Below are 14312 nucleotides of genomic sequence, written 5' to 3'. Positions count from 1 at the left end.
TTTTTTTTTTGCATTCGCGGTATACGGGTTCTGAGGTTTCTGAGGCATGCATGAGAGCTATTTACATGTAATTATAGCATAGACGGATCATTGTTTAACATTCCAACTAGCATAATATAATATATTGACTACCATTTCAATTCGGTGCCATGGTCTCAACCGAGCGAGGCTGAGCGATCAGCATATCAGGATGGGAGGCTATGTGATTTATACTCCCAATCGTTCCTGTCAGTTTGCTAATAGAATTTCAGGTTCGCAAAAAAGTTGACTATGAGCGCAGAGTATATAAACGCCTGCAACAGTCACTCATACCTTGCCAGCTACAATACATTAACCATGGCTACCAATGTCGAGTATGACTTCACAATATGAAACAGTTGTCTGAGCAAACACATTGCATCTCAGAAACAGACAAAGTCCGATTCAATTCTATTTGATGGCCAATGGTATGGAAGATCTTATAGAAAGATAATGGGAACATCTCGAGGACATAACTTACCACGAGGAAACCTCTCAAGTCATCCTACAGCAGCTTGAAAACATGAGGAGCCTGGTAGCATCCACGCTTTTCAACAAATCAGATCGCGCTAACTAGCTTCCGAAACAGATACTGAACATTGATGCAATGGCTCAAGGTCAGGCAGTGGTGCAATTGAATGTCCTTGCCTTTACATTTCTCCCCTTGTCCTAGGTAGCGGTAAGCTCAAGCCTTCTCATACTAGCCAAATAGATATCCTGATAGTGATGCTTTTCTGGAGTGTACTTGAAATGAATCAATTCTCAATGTCAGCTGCCTGGTATCCCCAATGGGTCTTTTTATTTTTTAGGGGTATAATTCTGACCCCATTCGTTTTTCCCATGCGTGGCGCCTATCGCTTCATGCTTGCTTTTCTACCACCAATTGGCTCGAGAGAAATCTTCCAAAGCCAAGTCCGGATCTTGAGGACCTCGGATATGACACCGTACCATCGAGGCTACCACTGAGATTGTCCTCCAACGCTCGACACCTAACCCAGTGGTCCTGTGGCGAGATTGAATGGTGCATACTTACCACAAGTCAGAACGAATAGAGCCAACCAAAGCGCCTGTACTTTGATTGCTTGATTTTAATTCGATATGGCTGATATGATATAGTTGTTGGAGAGCATTACGTCGCGGCTCCCTGTGACCCCAGTAAAGAAAGTATACTTAGACTCTATAGTACCAAATGATTGGTACCGAGTCAAATAAAAGTAGTGGATGCTTTCCCTGCGGGCATAGGTTTTAACAGATTTGATAGAGAATCTTCTCCATACTTCTTCCATTTCCCATTACGCCCGCGGAACTATAAAAATTTGATATAGCGGATCTATATCATTCTAGCCAGGTAAGATCACAATTTAGAATCGGAATCGCCGCCTTGGTAACCAAAAATTTCCCTACTCACATCGTGCCACAAAACACCGAAAGCCTCCCTTGTGGCCAGGATGCTCGGAGTTAGAATAGGCTCGGACTCGGGCTCGTATCTCGACTGCTCATAGAAGAAGCCGACCATCTTGGTGGAGTTAATACCACTATTGGAGAGGAATCAAATATTTCGCTAACGAATCGGAATCGTTCGTCTCAATAACCCTGAACGCAGGATGGCTTTTGGGAGCGAGAGAGGTGGGTGTCGGCATCATGCAGAGGTATGGCCCACCAGCTCGAAAGGCCTCGTTTGAGAAACCATCTTTGTGTGCTGGATTGCTGTCATCACTTGATTGATGGTTTGTTCTTGTTCTTCTTTCGGCCTGAATGATATTGTAGGCCAGATCACAAGGAAGTCGAATGCTTCCAGACGCATAAGTATCCCTCGGACGCTTGGGATTGGGTCCTTCTCAAAGCGTGCGACATCTTTCCTGCTGTGTTTAAGGGGGAAATATATATATATATTTTTAAAGACGTCATAAAGTTATTATTTTATGGTTGCCTTCTATTATGCCTGAAAAGTTGACTTGGATGTCTGGATAGGGGCATATAGGATAACTAATAATTGTTTGTGATGATCCCTAACTATCCTTCTTCGATTTGTATCGAGTATCAACTTCCGCCTGTGCCATCTTCTTCAGGGCTTGCTGATCCGTCTTCGTATTCCCAGACTGTCACTCTTGTCAGACAAAATCAGATATGAAACATGCATATTTCGGGACTTACAGTGGATAAAGGAAGAGCGTGCATAAATGAGACACCACCGTACAACTTCATATTTGCTGTTAGCTCTTGTGCTATCCATTGCATAAACTCGTCGATGGTAAGGCTGGACCCAGGCTTTTTCACGATAAACCCGTAGGGTGCTGGTTCTTCTTCGCCGGGACTGAATGGTTTAGAAGGAAATGTGAGTATGAGTACTGATCTAACTGTTGTAGACATGTGGACTGACAGTGTGACAGGAACTACACTAGCTTCCTTTACATCCGGATGGAGTATAATGCCTCCTTCTATTTGCGCACCAGAGATGTCCGACCCGTTTAGTTTAAACATGTCCTGTTAGAATTGTTCAGTAATTTATAAGAATGAATGGGGAACTGAAAGCAAACCTTAGATCGACCAGCAACGTACAAATAGCCCTCTTTATCAATAGAGCAAATATCGCCCGACTTGAGCCAACCATCTTCCGTTACAGTGAGCGCCGTCTTCTCAGGCTCGTTGCAATAGCATTTCATAATTCCAGGATACGAATACCACAGCTCTCCTTGCTGACCACGTTTGAGGAATTGACCTTTTCCATCGACAACCTTTACTTGTACGTTAGGTAGCAACTTCCCGACGGTATCATTTATTCGAGGCAAGCCAAGTTCCTCCCCAGTGACGAATCCAAGTCTTCTTTCGTGTTAGCCCCCGAAATTTGTTGATTAGTCTGGAGAGTATCTGAGATGTCTTACTCGGTCATTCCCATTACGGAGAAGAGGGGATTTCCATATTTTTCAGCCCAAGCATTGCGTAATGTTAAAGAGATTGTTGCAGCTCCGGTGATCACACACTTCACACTGGAGAGATCAGGTTTATCGTCGTCCTTGAACATAACCAGTTCATTCAAAACGTGCTTTGGAATCATCAATAAGGTAGGACGAAGTCGGTGTATTGTTCGAAACCAAGTCTGCATCTCAAAATTGGGCATGAAAATGGTCCTGGTGCGTGCTTTGAGTGATACCAGCAGGGCATGTGTGATGAATCCAACCCCGTAGAACTTGAAAGCACAGAATAGCGTATCTTTCACATCCTTCAATTCGCGACTGCGATTGTATAACACAGACTCCGCATTGGCAACGAGGTTATAATGTGTCCGGACTGCCAGCTTAGGGTTTCCTGTCGTTCTAATGTCGTAGTTTTCCGCGTTTAGTTTGCGTATGAATAAAATGCCCGTGTGGCGACATACTCTGATGTACATAATAAGACTGCTTCGGCATTTTTACTCTCCTCCCCAAGACGTGGCCAGACGTACTCACTGCCTCCAGGGGCGCTCAAGAGCCAGCTCCAATGCCGTACCTGTTGCTCATTGGTGGAGCCGATATCGGAAACCGATCTGTCCACGACAAAAACATGCTCTGGAGGGATCCCCACTTGACTTGCGGCATCACACGTTCGCGGTACGTCATTGGGACCGCAAAGAATGAACCCGGCCTCCATCTGTCGCAGATAGAATGCGATGTGGTGTACGGAAGAAGGTGGAATAATAGCGCACGCAGAACCTGCTGCCATAACCCCCAGGAGAGCAAGGGGGAAATGTATATTTGCCTCGCCATAGAGCATGACCCGCTTTCCTCGTGCCCCGATATGATGAAGACCACATCCTAGACGCTTGGCGAAGTCTTTGATGTTATCGATGGTGTAAGAAGGGTCTGCCTCTTCAGTAGATACCAGGATTGGCTCTGTTGATGGCCATGCTTTCTTTTCATTGTAGGGCCCCTCGAAAATATAGGAAAGATAATTGGTTTCAGGAATGGGAATGGTAGGGCCGGATGTAATGTCTGCCATAATGTCTGTATTTTGAGAGTAATAGCTGAATTGCTGCAGGCGGACGAAGGACGACAACCCCTTATATGTGCTTGCAAGTTTCAGGAATGCGTAAAGCCGGATGCATATGTATCGACACGCAAGCACAATTCTGGGGATATAGTTCGAAACATCGCCACCGATCATGCAGCGGTGAGACGGTAAAGTGTGCGTTTCGAGATCGTGGCCGGTCTTTTAAAATCTCGGGTCTTTTTCGATCGTCATCACCTTCGGAAATAGCAACTCTATTTGCTCAACTATCCACGATTCTCCAAAAGTCACGAATCTTTACAAGCCACGGACGGCATCCTCCGTTACTAAACGGCCCCTGCCAATCTCCGAGTTTTAATGCGATCGAAGGTTAGATCAAGGTACCTATGCTGGTATTAGCTTAAGCTAACGACATCTTATATAACTGTCGCAACGATCCCAAAGACGTACCGTCATGCTCCTTTCAGGTGTTTTTCTCATCCGATTACTACAGCCCATTTCCTACCAGTTGTCAAGTTGTCCTTTGCATGCGCTGAATATGAAGTAGAACCACCACTCACATCTCGCCGTTATGCTGGGTCAACCAGCGGAAGCCCGATTTAATGACCATAGTCTGTATGTCGCCCACACGGCACGGACTCAAGTTGCTCTTGGTTAAAATACATCTTCTGGTTCCTGGGATCGCTGAGCATCTACACTGACATGGCGAGCAGACCGCGACGGAGCGAGACCATCAAAGGTCATTATCCCAATTGCTTATACAACACTGCTAAGTGCTAATAAATCGCTAGCCGCAAGATCGTGGCGTACCCATGAATTCCACGATAATTAGCCGGGAATCATGAAGAATTGCCATGCGTAACAGCTCGTCGCAGGTCCAATCCTGGTCAATTCATCAATACCCGAAAGTCAGCGCTTTGAACGGCGACATATTGGAAACTTTACCATCTTCCCGCTTGGTCTCTGCTAGATCCAAGGTGTCGCGGCTTCGGATACGCTGGAATAACGACTTGCAGATGATTGGAGTAAATAGAACCCAACCCGCTAAAGACATGATCAACCATGAGATGTTATTCCTAGTCTCCCCTCGGAATGAAGCCGCGAAATTAAAAGCAGCTGCTTGTCGTTGCTTATCCCGAGGCTTTCCCGCTCGCTCTCGCTTTTTCTCGATTCCAAGGTGTGAATGCATTCTGGGAAGACTGCGCACCAAGCCAATATGCTTCGCGAATTAGTCTGGATCAAAAGCAAGAGAGAAACAGATAAGCATGCTTCCCAAACTAGCCTTGAAGCTAGCGACCGTGCAGGGATTGGTACGGGCAACACGTTGGAATCGCTTGATCCTCGATACATGATTTAGCGAGGTTCCTGCAATTTACTTTAACTTTGTGTGTTTGTTCGCTATCATTTGTGTTCTGCGGGCATATGATCAGAGGTCATCCCCCAGCTTTCCATACAGATTGACTCTGAATACAATCATCTCCATCCTCTCGACAGCATCAAAACCGGCGCTGCTCTTTTTGATCGCTGTGTCGATTGGGCAGCTGAAGCGGGCGTGTTTCTGACAAGGGAAAAGGTCACACCAATATATACAATAATCTGATAATGCTAGCTGTGGCCATCTCGGATTATTTACAATCTTCTTCGGACATGAAGGGCCCTCGCCAGTCTCTCTTGGAGCGGCAATTACCATCTTGGCTCTTACATTCGATCCGTTCATGAAGCAAATGCTCAATTATCGCCTCCGAATGGTTTCAATTGCTATTAGCCATGCAGCGGCTAAACGGTCTGTGTCATTCTTCATTGGTTTAAAAGAAGACCAAGAGCCACCTGACAGTTGACCCACGGCTATCAATCCCGGTGTCTGGACAAGATGAATTTCCCGTAACTCCATCCTGCCCTTCTGGAAACTGCACGTGGCCGTTGTTTGATTCGATGAGCTGGTGTAGTCAATGTGAGGATGTCACAGCTTCTGCCACGCTGAATGGCTGTCAAGACGACCCTTTTAATACCAGTTATCTCCATCCACAACGAGCATCTTGCAATATAACTCCCACATAGTATCTTTGACATTGGCTTAATGCGGGGTCTGTATCTTAACATTGCCATGAGGGGCTGGGAGTCACTTTAGCAAATCAGGCGTTACGCTATCCTGGGTATGCAAACAATGCTCGCTCACGCAGCACGGCGAGCGGAGAAAGCGCTGAAGCGAGATCATGCCGATCAGTGAACAGGAAAGGGAAAAGGACCGAGTGGACTTATCAGAAACCAGAATATGAGAAGACCCCAGCATGCGCGGGACTGGCCTCGCCAATCACTTTATCTTCCTGGAAGTACTACTGCACATTCAGATTACATGCGCCGGATTGTTCAACGGCCATGCATACTATCACGTAGCTAATTATTTTCACCCTTGAAATGATTCGATCAATGTTGCGGTTCCAGACGCCTAGACCTGTGTTAATTTAAAGCGGGGTTAGTCGTGCGAGTGGTGAAGACAGGGGTCTTCGTGTGTTAAAATACTCACACTTCCCACAATCTAAAATATGGCTTCTATTCATTTTGTAGAATACCTTCTTCTTACTATACTGCATTGTCGAGATGGTCCATTTTGCGGCATTGGGTTTAGGGTTTTTGGCCTATATTCTCCTCCGGAGCGTATACCGGCTATACTTCCATCCACTGAGAAAAATTCCCGGGCCCAAGCTGGCAGCCATTACACATGGCTACGAGTTCTATTACAATGTCATAAAGCGAGGAATGTATGTTTGGGAGATTGAACGGTTGCACCAAATATACGGTCAGTGATGGCGCGCGCACCCGTTGTCCGCTAGGACTAATATAAAATCCATATAGGACCGATCATCCGCATCAATCCCCGTGAGATACACATCAAAGATCCGGAATACTACGAGGAAATATTCCCCCGGAGCACCCGACAACGCCAAAGAGATGCTCCCTGGCTCGCTCAATTTGGAGCAGACGGATCGGCATTCTCCAGTGTTAGCCCGGAGGCCCATCGCGAGCGCCGTGCACCGTTGGAGAAGTTCTTTTCAAAACGGGCCATATCAAATATGGAGGATTCGATCTATAAGCGACTTGAAAAAATCTGCTTTCAACTTCAAAAAGCCTATTCCTCACACAAGGTGATCAACATCGACGCTGGATATGCCGGGTTGACGGCCGATGTAATCGAGTCTTATATATTTGGACACGATTCCGGAAACTTGGACCAAGAGGGTTTCAATGCACATGTAAGGGACGGAATTAATGGTCTTTTCACGGTGTGCCATATAATGTACTTTTTCCCATTCCTCTGGAAAATTGTGAACGCATTGCCGACGGATGTCCTACGATGGTTGAGTCCCACTGCGGCTGCTCTTGTCGACCAGAAGAGTCGTATGTATCAATTGAGTCTCGATGCCATTCAAGACCCCTCGAGTGTCAAACAGAATACCATTCTCAGCACACTTGCTGGGCCGAAAATGCCGCAGCACCTGCGCACGCCTGAACGACTTATGAATGAGGAGCTCGGCTTAGCAAATGCTGGAACGGAGACGACTGCTAGAGCGCTTTCTCTTGCAACATATCACCTGCTCTCAAGAGACGATATCCGGAACAAACTCTGCGAGGAGCTGAAGCGGTTCATGCCCACACCGGACGTGCGACCAACTTGGAATGATTTAGAGAAATTACCGTATCTGGTAAGCATCGGTTATCTTATTTGACGCCCGGTCATTCTAACGATAATTCAGTCCGCAGTCATCACCGAGACCCTCCGTCTTTCAACAGGGTTCTCAAGTCGATTCCCTAGAATCGCTCCTACCGAGACACTTGTGTACAAGGACTACACCATACCACCTGGGGTATACTCCCCTTCTTTCACGAATGTCAAAAAAATATAGACTAACAGAATCCAGACCCCAGTCAGCCAAATAAACAATTTCGTTCTCATGGACCCCGACATCTTCCCCGACCCACACGTATTCGACCCAGAGCGATGGATCCGAGCCGCTGCCAATGGAGAGCGATTAGATCGCTATTTCGTGATTTTCTCGCGCGGAAGCCGTATTTGTCAGGGGTTGAAGTGAGCAGATACATCTACCTACCTACCCACCGATTTCGTAAACCTATGCTAACGAATATACAGCCTAGCCTATGCGGAGTTGTTTATAGTCCTTGCTACGCTAATGCGACGCTTCGATATGGAACTGTATGAAACAACAAAGAAGGATATAGAGTTCGTGCGCGATTTCTCAATTCCGTATCCGGAGAGTGGGAACTTCAAGGTGCAGGTTTTGGTTACTGGGGTCAATCAATGAGTGATGGAGCTCTGAGTCGGATTTGATTTGTATAGGCACTGTACTAGGACTTGCATTGCAAGTGTTAAGATGCCGTATGCACTAATGGGGACCTAGGTAGTAGCTATATCTGAGAAGAGAATATGCGAAAAGGAATGGATGTAATGAGAAACGATTGCTCTCATTTCTTGGTCTTCAGTAAACCACCTATCACTTAGGGTTGCTCTTTCTATTGCCAGTAACCTAGTCAAGAGCTTACTCTTTTATTCAGTATTCTAATTGGTTAATAAAGGTGAAGTATTAAAGTACAGCTAATGGCCAATAATGTTCCAGCAGCAGCAATCATCCAATAATGTACGAAACGGAACTTATCAAGCTTCCCCTCAACAATCCATATTACAACATCATACGTGGTTTCCCTCGATACAACGAAACGCTCCTCACTTATTTCCTGGACAGTAAAGCAAACATAACCCGAAGATCTGTGCCGAAGCATCTCAATCCTCAGCTTGGTCAATCCCTCAGTCCTAATGTCTTAGGACAGGCACTTTACCTTGTTCTGCTTACCAGCCTCGGCCTCTCAAGCTTTGCAGGCCTTCAGCAGAGCAGGCCCATTAAAGGTCTCCATCGCGACGAGACTGATATTTTCTGTCTGAGATGCTGATGGAAACTTGGAGCCATGGCCTTAATCAGATGCTGTAAGACAGTCACCTGATAGTACGCTGGCCAAGTCTCCGCGTTGTAGGTTAAGATTTCTTGTAGCATGGGCCAAAAGATATGATGTTGCTCCACATTGCGTTCTAAGGACATGGAGTTACCCATGACTCGTTCAAATCCAGGGAACATAGGTTCCTCTTCCATTATATGGTAGTGTGTAACCCAGTGCGCTCAGGAATACAGAAGGGAAAAAAAAAGGAAATCGGTGATGTCCTGCTAATGCTGTGGTTGCAGTTAAGGAATAGTAAAATCCATGCTGTTTTAATCGATAGCGTCACGCTTCAAAGCTAACTATGCTCTATTCTCTGTGATCCTGAAAAACCGAGGTCATGTTTCTCTTGGGCTAAATTGATATGAATGTTCACCAAGGTCTCTGCACTACTCACAGCCTCAGATTGCTCGATTTCGTGGTATCAGTGGGCTTCATTCTTGTTATGATTCGCGTTTATAGCCTCTGAAGATTTTCTCTTTTCCCTTTTTCTTTTTCCTTTTCGTTTTTTTTTTTTTTTTTTTTTTTTTTTTTTTTTTTTTTTTAGAGCAGTATACCCCCAACAGTGTTATTATCGATCGGACACTCTGGGACCATATACACAGCAAGGCGGCGAGTATTGACATGATGACTTCCCCTCTTCTATATGCAGGTGATGGCTTCATACAGTGCTAGGCTACCGGTTCAAAACGGCAGCAGACATGGCTTGGTCAGAAATGGTAAAGCATCATATCTTCAACAGATACAGTCAGCTTGCCAAATAACCAAACCCCTGCACTCCGCGATGCCAAGGCTTATGGAAAGCGGATGTTTGGTCATTTTTGCAATTGAGTGTACCGTATTATGAGACCAATTCAAAACGATTGTGTGGCATTGCTAATAACGAAAAACGAGTCTCTAAGGCTCTTACGTTTTCTCCTCTTTGATAGCCTGATCGAACATTGCTTCAATAAAGATAGCATCATGCTATCGCTTGGTCGTTTCCATCATGAAAATGTTGCGGCTCTTTCTAGTTCTCACATTGCTGCTTCAACCCACCGTTGGGAAGTCTCCTGGACTTTTCATTAGACCTTCACAAGGAATTGTAAACCACGATTACTCTAAGAATGAGAAATTTGAACCTAACGATCTGATGATAATACAATGGGAAACGAATAACGCAAACCGAGGCTTCGACCTGGTGCTCTGGCAAGATGAAAGCAAAAAATATGAATTTCTGTCGAGTACGTCTGCCAGTTCGTCTCCTCTTCTGCATTCTCTAACGCAACACCACAGATAATCTAAAAGGAAATGGAAAGTACCAATGGAAGGTCACGACCAGTCTCAGTCTAGCAGATGGGCACGCCTTCTTTTTTCAGATGATAGATGCGGATAACTACACCAATGTTCCAGCCAATTATTTCGTCAGCAGATACTTCAACATCACAGAGGGTAGTGCTCGCAACAAAGCAAGCAGTACTAGTACTCGTACTAGCACGAGTACGAGTACGAGCACAGTATCAATAACACCAACCAGGGCAATATCGACGGCCCCATCGGCAACATTGAGCACATTCACGAGTGCTTCAGTTACCTCAAGCATAAAACCCCCTATAGGGTCCGACTACTCCGCTAGCAGCGGGTTACATTCAGAAGCAAGATTGGGAATTGGCCTTGGAGTTGGGCTTGGTTGTACTTTTCTCATATGTATGGCAATCATAATATGGTATATCCGCCGTCAGCTCGCAAACATGGCTCCTGGATCTAATATGCCCCCACCCTGGACGCCGATGAGCCATGCTCCGATTCCAACACAAGACGCAACTGCTCAATATCCAGAGCCCACGGCTCCAGTGGAAGTTCCGGGTAGCAAGCCACGGACCCCTGTGGAAGTTCCAAGCGACCTGAGGACTGAGTCCCAGTTGCAACAACAGAGATTTGAATTGGAATCTTGATGTCGCCTTCTTACGTTCTCGGGTGTCTTGTTGTGATGAAACAGTATATATGACGAGTGCTTATAATGAACTGCTGTAAAGGCAGGATAATATTTAATAGGTCCATTATCTTAAAACAAAAAAGCATAATTGATTAATGTATCTTTCCCGCGCCACAAAGCTGCCTCTTCATGGGACCAATTGTGACTGCCCCCCAAAGAAAAACTCCATCGCAGAGACTAATCCAAATTTATCCCCGATAATGTCCATCTCACCATGGGCTGTAGAGCGGCCAGGTCGATATTCTGGTGGAAGCCACAAGATCCCTTCATGATGAAGTGTTACCCACTGGCCGTCGACCGAAATTACAGTATCTACCTGAGAAAGACCCGAGCCATAATTCTCATTATACCACATCTGAATATTGAAGGAGCCCACATTCGAGTCAATAAACGGACCACGTCGTGAAAACGACATGTCACTTACAGCATCATTAATAGGAATGGTGTGCGACAACGCTCCCGTAGTCGTATCCCATAACTTGATCGTATGGTCATCAGAGCCAGATACTATAACCTGCCGTCCGGTGAAAACATGACACTCTGGACTGGGAATGAATGACCTTTTAGGATACATTTTAGCGCTCTCGTAGACCTGTTCCACAACTTGACGGTACAGTCATTTGAGCCGGATGCTACTAGCTCGCCGTCTGGTGAGAAAACCACACATTGAACTAATAGGGAGTGTCCTCTATAATATGCAGGATCCCCGGCTTGAAAGTAGCATCCTGAAGCTTGACTGTATGGTCAATAGAGCTAGAAACTACCAACTTCCCATCTGGTGAGAATGCTACACTTGTAACCCATTTTGAGTGGCCTTCCAAAATGTGTTGCTGCAATTTTCGCCCTGTCTCTGCAGACCAGGGCTTGACTATATGATCACTAGAGCCCAAAGCAGCCAGTCGGCCATCTGGTAGGAATCGCATGATCTTGGCACGACCTGAATGGCCATGGTTATGCTTTAGTGCCCCAGAGGCTGTGTCCCATAGCTTGATTTCATTGTCATAAGTCTCATAGCAGATGTCGCAAGAAAAATTTCTTCTGTAATTTATTGCTAGCGACATTTTCTATAGATCTTCACTTTTCATAAGCTTGTACAGTAGGCGGTTCGACGCTCGATGAGGCTGGCCATTTTACTTACAGTATGCTCTGTTTGTGTTGTTTGCATATAACGTGATGTGTCAAGTGGGAAATGGGGGATGCTAGGCTTGGGCTGGTATTGCTAGCATGCTAGATCTATAATGAAGCTGACCTACGGGAGCCCAAGTACAGAAACACCAAGAAAAAGGACTCCAATTCCTTTTCCCCCCCTTATGGACCAGCGATTGCCCACTCCGGCCACAGGATACCCTCCAACATCCCTAACTGGTGAATTCTCAAAGCCAATTAGGCTTAGAATTACAGAGACATATTGCAGCAGCGTTGGCAACTCATACCACCCAGATCAGAAACACAGGAGATAATGTCCTAGAGTTTATCTTCCTGGTTAGCCAGAAGATGGCCTGAGCCTCCATCGGCACATTCTTTTTCTTCTTCACAGCGCGCCATTTAGACCATGCCAATCGCGTGTTAGAACTGTGTAGCACGAAGGCCGTCCAGCATCCGCATCCAATATCCAGGCTCGACTGGATGCGGTTATGGACGTACACCACTTTGATGGAAAGTGGGTCTGCGCTAGCCTCCTCATCGTTGGCGATAGACTTGACAAAGAGTACGGTTGATTGTTTATCAGGAGCACAGACAAGGATAAGGTCTTCCGGTTCGGCGGTCTGCTCTAAACTGTAAGACATTGTCAGTGCTATTTCCGTTGCTTTGAATTTATTAATTCTGAATGAGATAGCAGGTATATGAAGAGAAGTGGTTGGAGAAAAATCCAGGCAACCATAGTGATCAAAGTATGAGCCTTCTACTGTTGTTTTAGCCTGCCTGTCTACAACATTGAAATAGCCACAAGGAAAATGCGACCAATTGCTCGTCAATCCGCGGAGGAAGGAAATGGACTATCCCATTGACAACCTAGACAAAATGGCAGAGGGGATGAGAGAGTGGATGGACGAGATTAAGGAGGCGCTGTCCAAGAAATTGAAAGGCACTAAGTAATTGGCTACGAAATTCCATAACTGACAATAACTGATGATTGTATACAATAATTACTTAGCTTGTGAATCCTTTTATAGCTCATGTCTGTATTTTTTTTAAAATCGGTTTACTCTGCAGCCGGGTCTAAACCCTCATTCAGCCGCTCCAAATCCTCCTCGGACGAAGGTACTGCATCTTCTATATTGAAAATCGGGCCTGCAAGCTCTGATTGGTATTTATTTATCTCATTGTCATCAAGCGAGAAGTCGTATCCCATGCAGTGGAGGCATGTAAACTTGAGTGAACAGCAACCAAAGTGTTCTATATATTGCATACTGACACCACCACACCTGGGACAGATAATGGGTTTCCGCAACATTCAGGGCTCTTTTTGCCAAAGTAGCATTGAAGAACATCTCTGCAGTATTCACAGTATTGGGGGTCAGAACGGATACAACAGGCGTGAGTAAGGGTAGCAAAACTCACAGTCCATGCAGATGCACGAAACACTTTCATCTGCATCAGTGGACTTATACTTTTGGAAAACGAAATCCAGGCTGATCTCTTGGTAGTTACTAGTGTCGTCTTTGTCATCTTTGTTTTTCTCTTTGTCTTCATCCATCTTCGACTTGCCCTCTTCCCAGTATTTTATAAACGGCCCATTTAACGTCCAGTATCCTCTTTCTATTGGAATGCGTTATATGATCTTCGCTATAACTGAGAATACGGCTGAAGTAGTCTCGCTGCCAGTGAATCCGACGAGGAGCATTTCGGCTTTACCAGGAGCCCAGACCATGATGAGGTCACCCGGCTCGACAGCCTCCTTCAGGGTATAGGATGTCATATTCTGTCACTGTAGCTTTGATGATAAAAATAAAGATGATAAATGCAGAGATACCTTGAAGAAGAGAAAATTGGGAGGAATCGGAAAAGAAGGAGGGAGGAAAGGAGGGAATGACCGCCTGACAAGACCCGGATGTCTAACATTTACCGCCGACACACGACTCGACACGACACCGTGATTTCAAGCCTATGAAGGAGGCTCACACACTATGAAGAATAGCTAAGGCAGCTACGCCTGTCTATTATAAGTGAGCTTGTTAGGCCAAGGCAAAAACCGATACTGGTACCATGGCTTTCTTTTTTTTTTTTTTTTTTTTTTTTTTGATCTACTTTTATTGACTACTGATTTTCTGCTGCTATCGTTTTCTATCTTCGTCTTCACTTATTGCTTTCTCCTGCCTCTTCTAATTCT

The 14312-nt window shown here is 45.5% G+C and overlaps 5 protein-coding genes across 5 annotated transcripts; 2 read left to right on the top strand and 3 right to left on the bottom strand.

Annotated features, from left to right (window-relative positions):
- Nucleotides 1-1920: 1920 nt before the first annotated feature.
- EURHEDRAFT_470909 (AMP-binding enzyme) lies at nt 1921-3993 on the bottom strand (the record flags this gene model as incomplete). The annotated part of the gene is made up of 6 exons (XM_040785319.1): nt 1921-2117; nt 2173-2332; nt 2399-2502; nt 2556-2838; nt 2901-3332; nt 3395-3993. The coding sequence occupies 6 exons, from the start codon at nt 3991-3993 to the stop codon at nt 2028-2030; spliced, it is 1668 nt and encodes a 555-aa protein (XP_040642927.1). The 3' UTR covers nt 1921-2027.
- Nucleotides 3994-6558: 2565 nt separating this feature from the next.
- Nucleotides 6559-8509, top strand: EURHEDRAFT_408505 (cytochrome P450). Its single transcript, XM_040780844.1, has 5 exons — nt 6559-6799; nt 6856-7703; nt 7755-7865; nt 7920-8086; nt 8150-8509. Exons 1-5 carry the CDS (start codon nt 6601-6603, stop codon nt 8319-8321), a joined length of 1497 nt encoding a protein of 498 aa, XP_040642926.1. The 5' UTR covers nt 6559-6600; the 3' UTR covers nt 8322-8509.
- Nucleotides 8510-9994: 1485 nt separating this feature from the next.
- On the top strand, nt 9995-10940 carry EURHEDRAFT_520375 (uncharacterized protein; the record flags this gene model as incomplete). Its single annotated transcript, XM_040786818.1, has 2 exons — nt 9995-10229; nt 10282-10940. 2 exons carry the CDS (start codon nt 9995-9997, stop codon nt 10938-10940), a joined length of 894 nt encoding a protein of 297 aa, XP_040642925.1.
- A 168-nt stretch (nt 10941-11108) lies between these two features.
- On the bottom strand, nt 11109-12768 carry EURHEDRAFT_399509 (WD40 repeat domain-containing protein; the record flags this gene model as incomplete). Its single annotated transcript, XM_040779931.1, has 5 exons — nt 11109-11336; nt 11406-11573; nt 11746-12032; nt 12120-12127; nt 12626-12768. The coding sequence occupies 5 exons, from the start codon at nt 12766-12768 to the stop codon at nt 11109-11111; spliced, it is 834 nt and encodes a 277-aa protein (XP_040642924.1).
- A 416-nt stretch (nt 12769-13184) lies between these two features.
- EURHEDRAFT_399508 (uncharacterized protein) lies at nt 13185-13901 on the bottom strand (the record flags this gene model as incomplete). Its single annotated transcript, XM_040779930.1, has 4 exons — nt 13185-13352; nt 13394-13473; nt 13544-13741; nt 13838-13901. The coding sequence occupies 4 exons, from the start codon at nt 13899-13901 to the stop codon at nt 13185-13187; spliced, it is 510 nt and encodes a 169-aa protein (XP_040642923.1).
- Between the last annotated feature and the right edge of the window lie 411 nt (nt 13902-14312).

Source organism: Aspergillus ruber, assembly GCF_000600275.1.
Source record: "Aspergillus ruber CBS 135680 unplaced genomic scaffold scaffold00002, whole genome shotgun sequence".
In the NCBI taxonomy this organism is placed as follows: domain Eukaryota; kingdom Fungi; phylum Ascomycota; class Eurotiomycetes; order Eurotiales; family Aspergillaceae; genus Aspergillus; species Aspergillus ruber.
Note: the sequence above shows the minus strand (reverse complement) of the source record. Positions and strands in the feature narration are given on the sequence as shown.